General features: G+C 42.1%; 1 protein-coding gene across 3 annotated transcripts in view; it reads left to right on the top strand.

Annotated features, from left to right (window-relative positions):
• Positions 1–15,509, top strand: part of PPARG (peroxisome proliferator activated receptor gamma) — a 106,702-nt gene extending 91,193 nt beyond the window's left edge. For all 3 annotated transcript variants that reach the window (XM_027818933.3, XM_043551830.1, XM_043551829.1), the window contains one exon: positions 14,522–15,509. In XM_027818933.3, the coding sequence (XP_027674734.2) occupies positions 14,522–14,769 (248 nt within the window). In that variant the 3' untranslated portion in view covers positions 14,770–15,509. The remainder of the gene's footprint in view (positions 1–14,521) is intronic.
• The last annotated feature ends 1,704 nt before the right edge of the window (positions 15,510–17,213 follow it).

Genomic DNA, 17,213 nt, shown 5'->3' with positions numbered 1-17,213 from the left:
CTGTACGCTTATTCTCAGTTCTGCACCACAGATGTCATGGCAGACCTGTGCACGTTTCTGAATTCAGGTCTTCAACACAGCAAAGCAGAGTGCTTTTTTATTGAATTATCTTTAAACATAAACACCACATGCTAACATACAAAAATCAAACATTTTGTTTGGAGTGTGTTGTTATGTATGATATACCATACATCACGTTTAAATTAATGTAAAATTACTTTCTGGCATTATGTTTCATTCAGGGAAAATATCACAACATGTTCTATTAGACTAGCTAAATCCACTTCAAACAAGTACAACTTTTCTCAGAAGACCTTTGCTTGAGCAAGACTTTCAAACAAATGGATCCCTGAGGACTTTGAATTAATTCAATAAAGCAGAATATGATAGGAGTACATTTTTGGTTGGCTGGGGGGGATGGAATTATACAATCTTAAAAAGACACTCCAGAAAGTGAGCCAATAAAGTCTGAGTTTTTTGATATTACAGAAAAGTTAACAGATGAGAAACAGGCCCTTAAAAGCTCTCCCATTTCTAACTGAAAAAAGGGAACTCATAATCTGTAGCTGCAAAACTGGGTCTGTTAAATTTCAGTGGTGTTTGTTTTGCATTAGAGGAAACAAGTATGAGGTAAGTCATCTTACATTTTGGATCCCAGGAGGATAATAACCCACTAAGAAATGTTAATTTCTGTGAACCAGATTAATCAACCAATAATAATTTTTCTTACATGAATAATCTGAAAACCGAGATTCATGAACCACTTTTTGAATTTAATTAATTAGTTTTAATTAGTTCAGAATCTCATCCAGCCACTGTACATAAAAATCCTATAGTTTTCTGATATGAAAACAGATTTCTGAAGGTGATATCCTTCTACCTGCTTTCAGGACTGTTTTAAAATAAGAAAGACGATGTTTTGAAAAAGCTCATCCCTTATCCAAGACAATGACAACTTGCTTCCTACTTGGGGATGTCCTCTAGTCTACAGAGTCCAATTGTACCTATAACAAACTAATGTTTATAATCCGTTCCAGCTGTAGTTTATATTAATATGTTCTGTGGGAGTACATGAAGAACAGTGTTCCTTCTTTGCAGTAGGTAATTTAATACAGACAGGTCTGACAAAATATGGAAGTGAAACCCTGCTCTTTTGGATGCTCTTGCTGATGTTTCAGTGGGAAGTTAGCCTACCAAAATATTGAAGAACCAGGCCAGTGTCACCTGAAAATATGAGTTCTAAAACCACTACACCTTTATTCAGAGGCCACTGACTCAAAGAATACTGTAATGTTAAAGCCACCTCAAAAAGTCTTTTGGGTATATGTTGCAATACCACAGAAAGGGGGAAAAAACCTAGTGACTGCTCTCAGAAACTTACAAAAACACTCCAGCCAAATGCTTTGCTTTTGGGTAAGTGATTCTGTCATAGGCTAGGGAAATAATGTTGGCTCCACTGTCTCCTTAAGTGGTACCTCTTACACTGTTTAAAGAGAAAAAGAAAGAAAAGGAGAGCTGGAGATATTTCCAGCTGAAACATTACACAGGAAAAATTTCTGTTTGTGAAATGAAATCATTTGGAATTTATCACAGTTTCTCTAAAACTTATACATTTCTTGAGACTGAAACAGTAGCATTTATGGTCTATTTTACAAGGCAAAATGCCCACATCAAAATGACGAGAGAAACGACAAATTAACAATAATGGCAACAAATTAAAAAGAATCCCACCTCCATAGTCACCCACTTGAGTTCTAGCTGAGCCATTCAAAGCACAGTGGGCTAGCTCACTTTCAGTCATTTCAGATATTGCACTGTGCTCATTATTATAATGCTAAACAGCTGTTCTTAATGTGCCATTGTACATTTTGCTTAAAAAGAATACTGAAAATATTTAATTCAGGCAAAAAAAAATAAATTATATAAAAAAATGCTGATGAGACAGAGTTGCTGTTCATGGGCAACAGAATAATCCCCATTTCTTAAAAGAGACATTTTTTATCCCGTTGTTAGCAATGTAAAATTTTCATCAGAGCATTTTTTTTTTAGTTACTATAATTTTGAGAAACACATTCTGGTAAAATGAGATTTAGAAAAATGTTTTCGGAAAAGTTTTTTTCCCTTCCTGTCATCACCTGCATCACATACTCCTAGAGGCAGATTCTCAGCTGCTGTGAATGGTCACAGATCCAGTTAAATCAATGCTGAAGGTTGCCCCCAACCTCTTGCAGGCCATTAAAAACAAGAACTCTAGGATGATAGATGTATTTGCTGTTCTGTGACATCCAAGCAACCCTGGCTTCAATAGGTAAATGGTTTCGCTATTTAACAGTAATACTAAATGAGAAACATTCCAAGAAGCTGAACAGTGTGTTCAAAGGAAGCCCTTGAAACAGGAGATCTGAGAGGGAGCAGCATGTAGATTATTTAAGATTTTCAGCAGTTCCATAGAGAAAAGGACTGTTTCTTAATGCTGTATTTTCTTTCTTCAAAAAAAAAAAAAAATCCTGCAAATAAGCTTGTGAATAGTGCTGTATTGATACCCCTGGAGACCTTGATCTGCAGAACAGCTATGGCACTGTGTATGCAGGCTTCCCCCTACAGTCCTGACAATGTGCTGCAACACTGACCTAGAAGGGCTACCTTTAGGGGGAAAGAATAGTTCAGGCTTTATACCCATTAAGTCCTTAAACTGGCTGTCAACAAGGGTGGATTTAAGACACCTTTTCTCTGGGAAGAGGATTGCAACTATATGCTCATTTCTAGGGCCCTACCAAATTCACGGTCCATTCTGGTACATTTCATGGTCATAGGATTTTAAAAATCGTAAATGTCATGATTTCAGCTATTTAAATCTGAAATGTCATAGTGTTATAATTGTAAGGGGTCCTGACCCAAAAAAGAGTTGGGGGGGGGGCCACCAGGTAATTGTAGGGGGGTGTTGCGGTACTGCTACCCTTACTTCTGTGCTGCTGCTGGCGGGGATGCTACCTTCAGAGCTGGGCAACTGGAGAGCGGTGGCTGCTGGCCGGGAGCCCAGCTCTGAAGCCAGAGCCACTGCCAGCAGCAGCACAGAAGTAAGGATGGCAAGATATGACATTGCTATCCTTGCTTCTATGCTGCTGCCTGCAGAGCTGGGCCCTCAGTCAGCAGCCGCCATTCTCTGGCCGCCCAGCTCTGAAGGAAGCAGTGCAGAAGTAAGGGTGGAATGGTATGGTATTTTCACCATTACTTCTGTGCTATTGCTGGCAAAGTGCCACCTTCAGAGCTAGCTGCCACTCTCTGGCCACCCAGCTCTGAAGGCAACAGAGAAGTAAGGATGGAACTACCACGGCCCCCTAAAATAACCTTGCAACCCCCCCACAAACCTCTTTTGGGTCAGGACCCCCACTTTGAGAAACACTGGTCTTCCCTGTGAAATCTGTATAGTATAGAGTAAAAGCACACACAAGATGGTGGGAGACCAGATTTCACCGTCTGTGATGCACTTTTCTTGGCCGTGAATTTGGTAGAGCCCTACTCATTTCACAGGCAGTCATTATCTTTCAAGTTGGAAGGCCGCTTGCTTGGCTTCATATCAAAAGAGAAAAGTCCCACATATAAACATTTATGATGGGGAAATGGTGCTTGAAAAACTAATATTTTTGCATCAAAATGGAAAGAAATCTCAGTGTTTAATAGGAGGTATCAAAGTAATGCAAGCAGACGGAAAGGGAAATATTAGACTTCAAAAGTGGTCTGTTTCATGCCCATTTCTGGATTAATTTGAAAGCACGCTTTTTCTCCACACTAGCATACCCTCCTCCTATAAAGTTTGTAATTGACAAGATTACTGCAAAAGAGATAAAAGTGTGTTAATGGAGGCTGCAAGGGAACCTCTGTGAGAGGAAGGCCAAAGGGGAAGAAGGAAAGGGCTTTTTCTATTGTTCCTGGTCCTCTTTTTAAGGGGAATAAGACTTCTAGCTGTGTACATTAATTTGGATTGGATTGGTAGAAAGGAGTATCTCATTTTACAAACTAGCACAATGGTGAAGGCAATTCTAAGCCTATCCCCTCCAAACATGTGTAAATCGTTGTTTAATTAAGCTAAAGTTAACTGTGTAGAACTTATTCTCCTCTGTGTCTCATTTACTTTTCTGCTGTGGTTTCCTGGTGTTTTTTAGTGTTGCCAAAATACCTGGTAAAGAGCTTGAGGTATCTTTAAAATTCTATAAAGCTGAGTGTGGCTGTGGTATGACATTTCTGTGAACCTTTATTTCACTGGGCAAGATCATATGCTGGTTGCATATAGAGAGAATGAAAATGTGTTTGATTGGCTGTTTTTTCCCATTATGTCTCTGTCTTTTTCTTTGTTCAGGTGTGTTTGAGTTTATAAATTATTTCTCCAAATAGAACTAAAGAACTATTTTACGTGTGTATGTATATGTATTTATGAGGGTTTATGTGTATATCGTACAGATAGAAATACTTTTACATATGAAGGACTAGAGCATACTAAATTTCTGATTCTACTACGTTGCATCCCAACTGTGAAAAGTATTAAGAGAAGGTGAATTAAAACATTGATACACTGAGGCTCTGATTCAGGAAAACACGAAAGTACATACTTGAGTCCATCCATAATATTAAGTACACGGGGGGCATGGATCAGTGTTCACATCGCACTCCACGTCAATACGCGGGCCAGGGAAGCTCATGATCCAACTGGCAGACCAAATTCAGTGATGAATCCTGGTCACATGCCACCTGCGGCATATTGTGCATCTGCTAAGAAGATTAAGTACATGGTTAAGTGTTTTGCTGAATCAGGGTCTAATTGACCCAACACCCTACCTTGCCCTCTCCCAGCCATCCCCCACCCCCCGCAACAATATAGCACATTGAGCACTAAAATGCATGCTTAACTAAGTTTTCACATTTACTTTGCTTTAGAATTTGTAGAGAAAAATAATCTTTTAGAGCTTTTCCTGTGGTTTTAGGATTAATGTTGGGGAGTTTACCATGCTTACAAAGTATTATATTAAATACAAATAAAGTTAGAACAATGGCTTTTTTTAAAAGCACATAGCATATGTGTCTTCAATTTGATTTTTCTTAGTTTACTGATCAAACCAAGCTTTTACTCATTAGCAGTGTAGAGCATGTACATCTGGAGTCTATACAGACTCATGCATCATCAGTAAAATGACAGCTTCTGCATCACTGGTGACAATGCACAGCCAAAAAGAAGCTAGCTTCACTCTCAGATGCTACACTGAGTTTGTAGGGCTGAATATTAGAGAAAAATTGTCCTTTTGTCTTGTAAACAGAGGTGTATTAAAAGCAGGATCCTTGTGATCTAGATTCCTTGGTTCAGAGTGGATCCCTACACTGTAGTGAGTCTGAGCAGAAGCCCTGACTGACTCTGGGGAGAGAACATACACCAAGAACCTGTCTCTGTGGGGTAAACTGGGATGAAGTATTCTGCTTAGGTAGGAAAGAACAAGGAGTCTGTCAGGGTTGGGGGAAAGACATGTCCAGGGGTGAAAGTAAGGTGGTACGGCCCAGTACGGCACACCAGTAAAAAGTGGCTGTCTGTATTGGCCCGTACTGCTGACTTTAAAGCGCTGCGCTTAAAGCACTGTCGTGGCAGCGCTTTAACATAGCAGCTCCTTTTGTGTCCCGCATTGGCAGCCCTTCCTGGTCCTTACTGGCAGGGCCACCGACGGTGGGGGGAGCAAAAGGAGCAGCTACCCCAGGGCTGGCGATTTAAATCACTGCTGGAGCGCCGGGCAGCACGGGCGGGCTGGCTGGGGGAGGCTGACCCCCCCTAGCCCCACCCCTTCCACCCGAGACCCTGCCTCTTCCTGGTGGAGGAAGCTGCCCTCCCCCACCATACTGGTAAGAGAAATTTTACTTTCACCCCTGTACATGTCTCAGGAGAAGGGGATGCTAGAAGTTTTGGAGAATGTAAGCCATCTTTAGTCTTAATTCACTCGTGCTATAAATTTAGCAAATTTGTTCAGGAAGTCTCTGAGACAGAATAAATAGGGAATCTACAAGGTCATTTTTGCATAGTCATTCCTCTGACTATAGATGGTGCCAAGCTAGGGTTGCCAACCCTCCAGAATTGTCCTGCAGTTTCCAGGAATTAAAAATTAATCTTTAATTAAAGTTTATGTCATGTGATGAAACCTACAGGAATATGTCCAACCAAAATTGACAACCTTCGTCCAAGCAGTAAGTCTGGTTCCAGATCCCAACTCCACCACTTAATAGCCCACAAATTTGGAAGAATGTTTGGATATGGGAATTTGGTCTGTCCAGTTGTAAAAAGGTCTAGCTACAAAGTTTGGATCCAGATCCAGACTCTGTCAGTCTGAGTGCATTTGGACCCAGGATTTTGGTTCTGGCCTATCTCTGCTTCTGACTTATCAGGTCTCCTACTGTATGTTTTGGAGCAGTTCATGAGCCCTGAATAGCTGTTCTTTGTTAACTGTTATATTAAATCATTTGACCACAATATGAAAAATTTGAGGTTTCATCACTGAATACTACCAAGGATTTTAGCATTGACCGTTATAAAAATTACCCTTGTAGTAATCATGTCAGAACAAGGAAATACTTCCTAATCAGACCAGCAACTGCAGATAACTACTGTGGGCTTTGAACCAAAAACCTGACGAGTGCACTGCATGTTACAGACTGGTGAGTAAAACCCAAACTGCTGAGTCATATCTGCCTCTGCAGCAGAAATAGCACTAGAAAAAAAGTGTTTAATCAGCCATTATGTCTCTTTATGTATTTTATCATATTATGATTTCGGAATGTCTATTTAAACTCCAAATGACCTTGACTAATGATGGTTGTTACAGACATAAAATGTAATGTAATTTTGCATGCTAGCATAAAACATAAAGACATGCAGATGGACGTTTTGTAAGTGAGAAATAACAAAAAATATAGTTAATTTTAAGGACATTCAAGCCTGAAAGAGGCTTCCAAATATGTAAAACCTATTTTTTGTCTAAGAAAACGTGAAGTATCACTTTAGACAGATACAGACAGGTAATTTAGACCCAGAATTTGGGGGTTGTTTTGAAAAAAAATACTCTACAAATCTCAGTACAATTTTAATTAACTTTTTTTTCCAATAATTGAAGACAGTTTATTTGGATTTAAACATTGTCCTGCAGTGTTTCCAAACCAAATGACATAGACTTGTACTAATGAATGAGAACCAGAAAGCAAAACTAACCAATAATAAACAAAAAGTGAAATAGTCTAGTTTGCTTCCATTGTCCAAGCCAGACAAAAGACAGATAGTTAGCAATGAGTACAAGTGGTGAAAAGTAAATTAGACTTTTAAAATACTTTCAGTTTTAATAACCTGAAATGACCTTTGTAACATAGATGAAGAAATAGTCTAAAAATTATGATGGTTACCTAAGTTCCCTCTAAGTTGCGCAGTCGGGCAGCTGCCTCTTAAGTGTTGTGCAGGTGCTCAGGGCTGCGTCAGGGAGAGATGCCTCTCCCAGAACCCTGGACCTGCTGCGGCACCCCTCCCTGGCCCCAACCCAGCCCAGTGCCGTACCTGCCACGGCTGGGGGACAGGCACCCCTCCCCAGGCCTGACGCAGCCGAGCCCCAGACCTGACGCAGCCAGTGGACAGGCACCCCGAACCCAGCCCAGCCCCTGATCTGCTGCGGCCAGGGGACAGACGCTCCTCCCCCAGCCCCAGTCCAGCCTCAGACCTGCCACAGCCAGGGGACAGGTGCCCCGCCCCGACCTAGCACAGTCCCAGCCGGGGAACAGGTGGCCCTCCTCCAGCCCGAAGCTAGACCTGCCCTGGCCGGGGGACAGACAGACACCTGTCCCCCCAGCCCAGGTGCTGCTGCGGGGAAAGAGAGCTGAAGGGGAGTCCTCTCTCCCCACTGTAGCCCCAGGAAGCCACACTGCACCCTAAACCCCTCATCCCCAGCCCCGCCCCAGAGCCTGCACCCCCAGCCAGAGCCTACCCCCACACCCCAAACCTCTGCCCCAGACCTGAACCCATCATCCCCAGCACCACCCCAGAGCCCAAACCACCAGCCAGAGCCCTCACCGTCCACACCCCAACCCTGAGCCCCCATCCCTTGCCCCACCCCAGATCCTGCACCCCCAGCCAGAGGCTTCACACACACCCCCACTCTCCAACCCTTTTCCCCAGTCCTGAGCCCCCTCCCACACTCTGAACCCCTCAGCCCCACCCCACCATATGAATTTTGTTATGTGCACCAATATGGAGGTGATGTGATCTCCATATCGGTGCACATAACAAAATTAATTCCGCACATGGGTGTGAAAAATTAGAGGAAACACTGATGGTTACCAGGATGATAGCCCTTTAATAACTCTTCCATAGCACTGCACTCTGTGCTTGCAGGGAATGGACTCAATGCGCTCTGTTCTCCAGTAACTTTGACAGTTACACCATCCTCCCACTCACATAAGCTTAAAGATAATATCCTATGTCACTGCTCTCTCATCCTGATCTTCTCTCACCTTAACAACTGCCACCTATTCATCCTTGCCCCCCTTTCACCTCCTTTCTTTCTACTATGGTCTGTGAAAATGCTGTGGCTAGGACTGATCCACCTCTCCCACTGCTTAGTCTATCCTCTCTTCAAATCTATGTGCTGGCTTCATCTCACTTGCCATGTCAATGTTGTCCCTGCCCATATCTTTGCTCCTTATTTCTATCTACCCCCCTCTAACTATCTGTGCCTGAGTGGCATAACCGCCAGTGTGCACAGCACTATGTCAGCGGGAGACGCTCTCCAACTGACACAGCTACCACCACTCTTTGAGCTGGTTTTAGTATGTCAACGGGAGAGTTCACTCCCATAGGCATAACGCAGCTACACAAGTACTCTTACAGCAGCACCGCTGTATTGGTACAGCAGTGCCGCTGTAAGCATATACGTGTAGGCATGGCCTTAGTTTGTACTGACATTCCTGGTTTTTATGTAGCCTGTTGTAAAACTAGACAAATACTTAGATGAGTTGATGTGCCCGTGGAAGACCTCTGTGTACCCCTAGGGGTACTCATACCCCTGGTTCAGAACCACTGATCTATGCTCTTCCCAAGGCTCCCAACTAAAGACTCCATATGTATTTCCCACTCTTATATCTTCTTCTATAGTGCCACCTCTGCCTAGAGCTCCCTCTCTTTGTGCCCTGAATCACCTCCCTTCCCATACTAATCCCTACACAAAAAACACATCTTCTTCTACCCCAGTGAGTGTGGTTAACTTCAAGCTGTGCAGGTAAAGCTTGCAGCTTCAACCCTCATGTCTCATAGCTTTGAACAGTATTGTCTTGTGTCTGATCTAAATAAGCTTCTTGAGACAGAGATCGTGTCATCCTCTGTTTGTAGAAGAGCATAGCACACAAAATAATGGCTCATATCCTGAAGTCCTTACTCAGGCAAAATCTGTATTGCCTTCAATAGGACTTTTCCTTTCTCGGGATCTGGCTTATTGAAAAATAACATTTTATGATCCGATAGGCCTTTGCCATCTCCAGTTTCACTGATCCTAGTTCCAGTGCTTCATTATAAAGCCATTAGGCTGGGTTTTATAAAGGAGCCTAAGGAAGTCAGGCACTTAACTCCCACTGAACTTCAGTGGAATTTGAATGCCGAATTCACTTAGGCCCCTTAGTAAATCGCAGCCTAGATGCTGACATTCTGGGTTTGCTTCAGAGGTCCTGCACGTCAGATTTGGGGATCATGAGATTTGCCTTGATTTGGGTTTTACATCTGAAAATCTCACACCTTGATAATTCCCAGCATTAAGAGAGATGGGGAAAATGGAGGCTAATCCCAAGGGAAATAGAAGCTATGGTCTTCATGCTTGTTTGACTTGTATTTCGCTGTGCACTGAGTCATAACCAGCTGGTTCAGTGTTCCTCTTCAGCAAGGCAGTGAAATTTAAAGCTATAGCATCCCAAAAGACAAAATTATTAACAGCTTAGAAATATCCAGTTGGGAGGTTTATGAAGGATTGATATGAGCAAATGTATATTGTGCCAACTTTAATGTACCCAGGTAGTCTGAAAATAAGTCTTGATAATTTATCCAAAGTCTGGTAGGTAGTTTTAAAAATAAATCTTGATGATATTTCCAGTCCTCTAGGAAATCAATAAGAAGGTATTTTTCATTTTCTGTTTGCAGATATTTACACTACAAGATATTTTTGGTTATAAAAGTCTAATATTGCCAGTAAACTGGTATTTGTTTATAAAATATGTTTATGTAAGTGACCTCTGCCAGCCAAGCACAGGTTAATAATTAAATCAGGATTTATAGTTTTGCAACAAAGGAAGACATTCTTTAAAAATGTACTAAAACATTTGGGATAATGATTTCTGGGAAAAGATTACTATTATGTGTAGTACACTGAGTGAAGAGGAATAGCTAGTTTCTAGAACATCCATGCCGATAAATCCTCACTTTCCTCTACATAATACATATTTTTGCTTCAGTTTAAGTAATGATTTCCTCTCTTTATGATTTTGTAATTGCTGTGTTAAATATATACTTGTAAATGCTAGAAATGAGCTTGAGACAAAACCCCAAATCCAAGTGCCCCTGAATTTCAAAACTCAGATTTTGATCTGCAGCTGCATCATACTCAGATTCTGTTTGAGAAGAACTGGGATGACACATTAAACACTGCTCTTATATAGGAGAGATCGTTGCATTATGATGAAAATTGCTTTCTCCTTTCCATATCCATATCCACCAAAATAACAAGCCACTAGTTTTGGTAACTAAATCCGAGGTTGTTCTGCAGAGTAGTAATCATAGGACTACTAATCTAGCCCTTTATAATGTCCAGGCCTGATTCTCCAGTGGACTAAGGTCCTTTTAGGTCACCCTGGTAAAAGAAAAGGGGCAAAGATGACCCCTTGACTATATGCACTGTAAAGGGAATCTCCCCATCTGGCATAGAGCTGGTTTAAGACCTATACACTGACCCTGCTCCCAGGTGACAGGCCAGAGGCAAAGAGGAAATGCAGCCAGAGTACAGTGCACTCCAACTATTTTCTGCTTCTCAGGGCCTATAGTTTCTTGGCTTGTCTGCACTTAGCATTTCTAACCATTGGTGTAGCTGTAGCTGCCCTGGTGCAAACCCCTAATGTAGACACATTACATCTGTGTAAACCACAGTATATGCCAGGGGTCGGCAACCTTTTAGAAGTGGTGTGCCAAGTTTTCATTTATTCACTTTGATTTAAGGTTTCGTGTGCCAATACTACATTTTAACATTTTTTAGAAGGTCTCTCTCTATAAGTCTATATAATATATAATTAACTATTGTCATATGTAAACAAGGTTTTCAAAATGTTTAAGAAGCTTCATTTAAAATTAAATTAAAATGCTGATCTTACACCGCTGGCCCGCTCAGCCCGCTGCCGGCCTGGGGTTCTGTTCACCTAGGCCGGCAGCAGGCTGAGTGGGGCCTGCAGCTGGGACCCCAGCTGGCAAGAGGCCAGCAGCCAGAACCCCAGACCGGCAGCGGGCTAAGCGGGGCCGGCGGCTGGGACCCCAAACCAACAGTGGGCTGAGCGGCTCAGCCTGCTGCCGGTCTGGGGTTCTGTCCGCTGGTGTTCTGTCCCGGCCCTGTCCACACAGAGTAGGTACCTACTTTCTCCCTGGTTCTGGCCCATTCTCTTCCTCTCTCTGCACTGAGATGAGGGTGAGAGTGCACTGAGAACAGGGCTGGGGTTGAAGGAGCAGGCTGGGGATTGGGGTGCAGGGTCTGGCCAGGAGCTAGAATGAGGGAGGGGGCTCAGGGTTGGGGCAGGAGGTTTGGGTGTGGAGCGCTTACCTGGGCAGCTGCCGTTTGGTGCGAGGGTGCAGGTGGGAATGTGGGGGGGTGCAAGAGTCAGGGCATGGGATGGGGGGGGCTGCGTATGTGTTGGGGTGCAGGAGTCAGGGCTGGGGGTGTGTGAGGAGGGTGCAGACGTCAGGGCAGGGGGCGACTGGGTATGTGTGGGGGGTGCCGGAGTCAGGGCTGGGGTTGTTGGGGGGGTGCAGGGGTCAGGGCAGAGGGCTGGGGCTGTGGGCTGGGGTCGTGGGGGTGCTCCCAGCCCCCTGCCCTGAGTGGCTAACGGCAGGAGGCTGGAGGGGATATGCCCATTCCACCCCCTTTCTCAAGGTCCCCGGAGCAGAGAGCGCGCTGCGGCTCCGCTTTTCCCTCTCCCCCTCCGTAGCAAGGGCCGTCAGCTGATCGGCCACAGGGAGGGAGAGGAGGAGGGGCAGGAACCCTGCACGCTGGGGGAAGAGGCCGGGAGAGGGGGAAGGAGAGAGCGGTAGGCGGAGAAGCGTGGGCCAGGCCGTGCAGGATTTTTAATTGCACGCTGCTGTCCCTGGCAGACAGCAGCATGCCATTAAAAATTGGCTCGCGTGCCGTCTTTGGCACGTGTGCCATAGGTTGTCGACCCCGGTATATGCTATGCTTCTTATCCTGGTTCAGATTGCACCAGTACAAGTGGAGTTTCATAGCACTGTGATGCATCTCCTGTAAGGGTTTGCACTGGGGGAAGCTACATCAGTTCTAGTTTCACTGGTGGCTAAAAACCTCACTCTAGACAAGGCCTAAAATATGGAAACATTGTAAAAGCAAAGTGAAAATGAAGTGAGATTCCTGTAAAGCTAGTGCTGAGTTAATCTGGTGACTAGAGAACAGGTACTTCATCTATCAACCCCAACTTCTGCCGGCAATAATACCACCTAGTGCTTTTCATCAGTAGTGCTTTATAAAGGAGGTAAGTATCATTATCCCCATTTTACAGATGGGGAAATTGACACAGAGCAGTGACATAACTTGCCCAAGATTACCCTATAGGCCAGTGGCCAAGCTGGGAATAGAATCAAGGTCTCCTGGGTCCCAGTCTAGTGCTTTATGCATTATGACACACATCCTACAGAGTGCCTAATCAGTAATGTATTTAGAACACCCCCTCTCCTTTCCACACTGGACAGGTCTCCATATAGAAGAAAATACCTCCATTATGCCCAGATGTATGCACTGCTTTTTATTGATCGATTTGTGAGACTAATCTGTTGGCTAAGCAGTAAAATTATTAACCTCTTTGTCATGGGCACATGTAGGCCATACCCAATGTAAAGTGGGTTTAGTTGGTTACATATTAGCAACCTAAGCAGTAACAAGTCATTGACAATCATTATCAAATGTGACAATTTAGTGCAATTACAATAGTGTTCGGCCATGACCTTAACTTCTGTGGCCATAGAATCAAATTTTTTATTACATGAAGGCCATGAGTCATGTTAAATAATAATGGCCACCACCTAATAAAAGGAGTTGGAGGAGGGAGGCGTTAGCAGAACAAATGTTGCTATTAAAGATTTAATCTTTCTGTCAAATGGTTTCACGTGAAATAAGAGATCTAAGCAAAGCTATTTTTAAAGAACAAGATAACGGTGAGTCTGAAAGCAGCATTGCACTGCAATGGAATGCTATTACTAAATAAAAAATCATGTATCAAGTATTTCAGCCCAGATGGACACGGCATATTGGAAGGGAAAAGGGAAAATTGGTCTCAATATTAAAAGCCTGAAACAAAAAGAAGGGCCAGATTCTCCAGTTCCATGTGGTTCCTTTGCATAGCTCATGTGCTGAAAGGGTTCAAATTCTGGTTGTAAATGTCTAAAACAGAATTCCCCTCATTGAGGAGAACTCTCTGCTATCATGAATCCAGTACAGGCAGCTCCAGCACCAGCCCCCCCACCATCTCTAAGGAAGCAGTGTCACTGATGCAACAATCCTCCATTGGCATAAGGTTCCTGAGATCCCCTCTAACTGATGCTGGGGCAGAACCAGGGAACCATAAACAGCTCTCTGAAAGCCAAGTGGAGTATGGACTTGGGGGAAAAGTAAGCACAAAATCTTTAAATCCAGCAAGTTAGAATTATGAAGACACTGTGGCCCAAAATCTGTGGCCCTCAGTCATGTCTCCCAGTGAAGTCACATTTGTGGCTTGACTAGTTTGCTTTTTCAGCACCCATCCAAGTTTTTATATTACCCTCATCATCATAGGAAGAATCATCTGCAGATTTTAAAGAGGTATCAAGCACTAGTAGATCCAGTTATCTGTATGTTGATGTCCATTGATGAATTACCTAGTGAAGGCTTTGATGTCCTTCAAGTGTATCTTATTTACTTACTCTTCCTTCAACAAGGGAATCTGGTATAGAATATGCATTGCAGTGTACTACATACATACCTCTATATCTGTAACTAACCAATGCTTGTACCCTTTCTAAGACTATTTTTCCTTGTGAATGCTCTAATAAAAGGCTGAGTCTGTTAAAAAAACATAGGAAATCATCAAACAGCATTCAAAAAGTGCCACTTTTAGATAGTGTGTTGGAGAAACCTTTGAGAAAGCAAATGACTGAGGTGTTCTTCTCCAAACCAAAGTTACTATTTTATTCACTAGTTCCTTCCCCCACACTTATTTTTCCTAGATCGGCCCGGTTTGTTGAATGTGAAACCCATTGAAGATATACAAGACAATTTGCTGCAAGCTTTGGAGCTCCAACTAAAGTTGAATCACCCAGAATCATCACAGCTGTTTGCAAAGTTGCTTCAGAAAATGACGGACCTCAGACAGATTGTAACAGAACATGTGCAGCTGTTGCAAATAATAAGGAAAACGGAGACAGATATGAGTCTTCATCCACTCCTACAAGAAATCTACAAAGACTTATATTAATGACCACAAAAATTCTAATCTGCTGACATAATGTACGTTCTTCAAATTGCACTATTTCTTTGAGGGAAAACATTACATACCGAAGAAATTACTGTGAAATACCATTTAAAAAAGAGAGAAAGCTTTAGTATAGTAGATGTATTTTATGCATATTGTTTATAAAGACACATTTACAATTTACTTTTAATATTAAAAATGTCTATATCATGAAATCGTTGGCAGTATTTTCACAATTAATTTTTTCACTATCTTATTTCTTAAACAAAATTGCTTGTCCAATATGTTTAAAACTTCATTGAAGCTGGTTAACAGTGCAGTTAAATTTTCAACTTAAAAATAAAAGTCTTCTTCCTCAAACATGTCTAGAGGAAATCCAAGATACTACATCTGGTTCTATAAGTGAAACTCAAAAGTTAGCAACAAAAACAATGATTGAATCTCAGGTTATTGGAATTCTTCATGAGAACTCAAAAGACTAGAGTTTTACCCACTTGGCCTAATTACATCTGGACCCACTTTAAGACTCTTTTACACTGCCATCTCCAAATGTAAGTGACATCAGGAAACCATCGGCTGTTTACATTTTTAGGAACAAGAAGCCTTTTTAATTAACTTAGTCCAAGAGCAGTCTATGCTATGCAACTGGGGCTGAGACATATTTCACATTATGCACCACCATCAAGCAGCATATTCAGCTCAAAGTGCTATGTAAAATAGAAATAAAGTGACTTTTATGAACATCAAGCAGGGTTTGGATTTGTTCTTCAAGTCATAAACCCACAATATAATCTCCCACTGTGTTAGTTTGTCTTTCAGATGTCAGTGTTTCTCCATGGGAACATGGAAGTTTTGTTCATCACTCATTCATTTTGTTGTGTGTTGTCCCCAACATGTTAGGTAAGAATACACTGAGGACCAAATTCAGAGGCTAGTTTGATTGAATCTAAGGGAAGCTGAAATAACGTGCACCTTCTTTTAGTACTCTCAGCATTGAATTCACACTCCCTTAGAGTCAGATCCAGGAATCAATATACACCCTTAGTGCCATCTGTGACATTGGTCCACTGAGGGAGTCTAGTTGATATAAGTCACACTGAGGGGCCAAAAGAGAGGGATGTTGCAAAAAGAGCAACTAACAGGAAGGCATATGGTAAAATAGGGAGTTGACAAGAATCCCTTGTTTTTATTTATATATCACAAAGTATGCCTTAAACTTAGTGAGCCAAGTGCAGAGGTGATGTGTAAGTGGACCAGGAGGAAGAATAAGTTTGTGTGTGAGTCTTCAGAATCTAGGCCAGATCTTTACTCATGGGTGAGTTTATTAATGTCATGACTGTTCATGTTATGGGAATGAATAATCCAACAAAAAGGAAAAGAGTATTCTGCTCGCTGACAAAGAATTTTCTGAATATAATCTATTTATAGGAAACACACTTGAAGAAAAATTATGATAAACACATGAATACATCTTGGACTCAGCTACCATCTCTCTCTCCAGGCCAATCTAATAAAAGAGCAGGGTAGCAATACTTTTTGCTAAATGCTTCTCTTTTATTGTTTCAGTACAATATATAAATACAGAGGGCAGATATATTTTAATTCAGAGGTTCTTGAAAAGTAAACTTCTCACCTTGCCCAATGCATATGGTCCCAATCACAGGCAAGCTTTTTTTAAATCAGTTTTTTAGTGACTTGGGAAGTTTTATGGAAGGGGATATAATTCTAGGGGGGATTTTAACAAGGTGCTTAATTCCATTTTGGATCATTTGTATGTACACAGAGGTACTGGGGAGGAGCAAGTGCAAAGTTGTTGCATCACTTAGAAAATGAGGCTCTGGGGGATGTCTGATGGGAAATGAATCTGGGTGTCAGGGACTATACATATTATTCTGGTACTCATGGATCTTATTCCAGGATTGATATGATTTTCATTTCTAGAGAATTGGCTAATATGGTCAAAAAAGCTAATCTGGGAGTTATAACTTGGTTGGATCATTCCGCTGCAAGACTGGGACTCAGAGGAAAAACAAAGGGCCTGGTGGTTGAATAGAGCTTTGTTATATCACCCCCTCATAACCGTAAACTGGAGAAGAAAAACAGTACTGAAAAGAATAAAATGATATGAGGGTTCTCCGAGATGCTGGAAAAGCAGTAGTGAAGGGAATACCTATACATAAAACATCATACCTCAAAAAGATGAGAGCTCTTTGAAGAAGATACTTTAGTTAAATAACTTTCTTTTCTGGAAGGAGACATAAATCTATAGGATCTTAAAGAGTGTATAAGAAAATAATTGCAATTAGAGGGAAGATTAAACTGTTACAAACAGGTAAGGCTAAGCAAACATTTAGCTATATTAAACAAAAATATTATGAAAAGGGCAATAAAGCTGATAGGCTTTTAGCAAGAGAGTTAATACACAAACAGGATACATCAGCCATCCT

The sequence above is a fragment of the Chelonia mydas genome, chromosome 7, assembly GCF_015237465.2.
Source record: "Chelonia mydas isolate rCheMyd1 chromosome 7, rCheMyd1.pri.v2, whole genome shotgun sequence".
NCBI lineage: Eukaryota > Metazoa > Chordata > Testudines > Cheloniidae > Chelonia > Chelonia mydas.
Note: the sequence above shows the minus strand (reverse complement) of the source record. Positions and strands in the feature narration are given on the sequence as shown.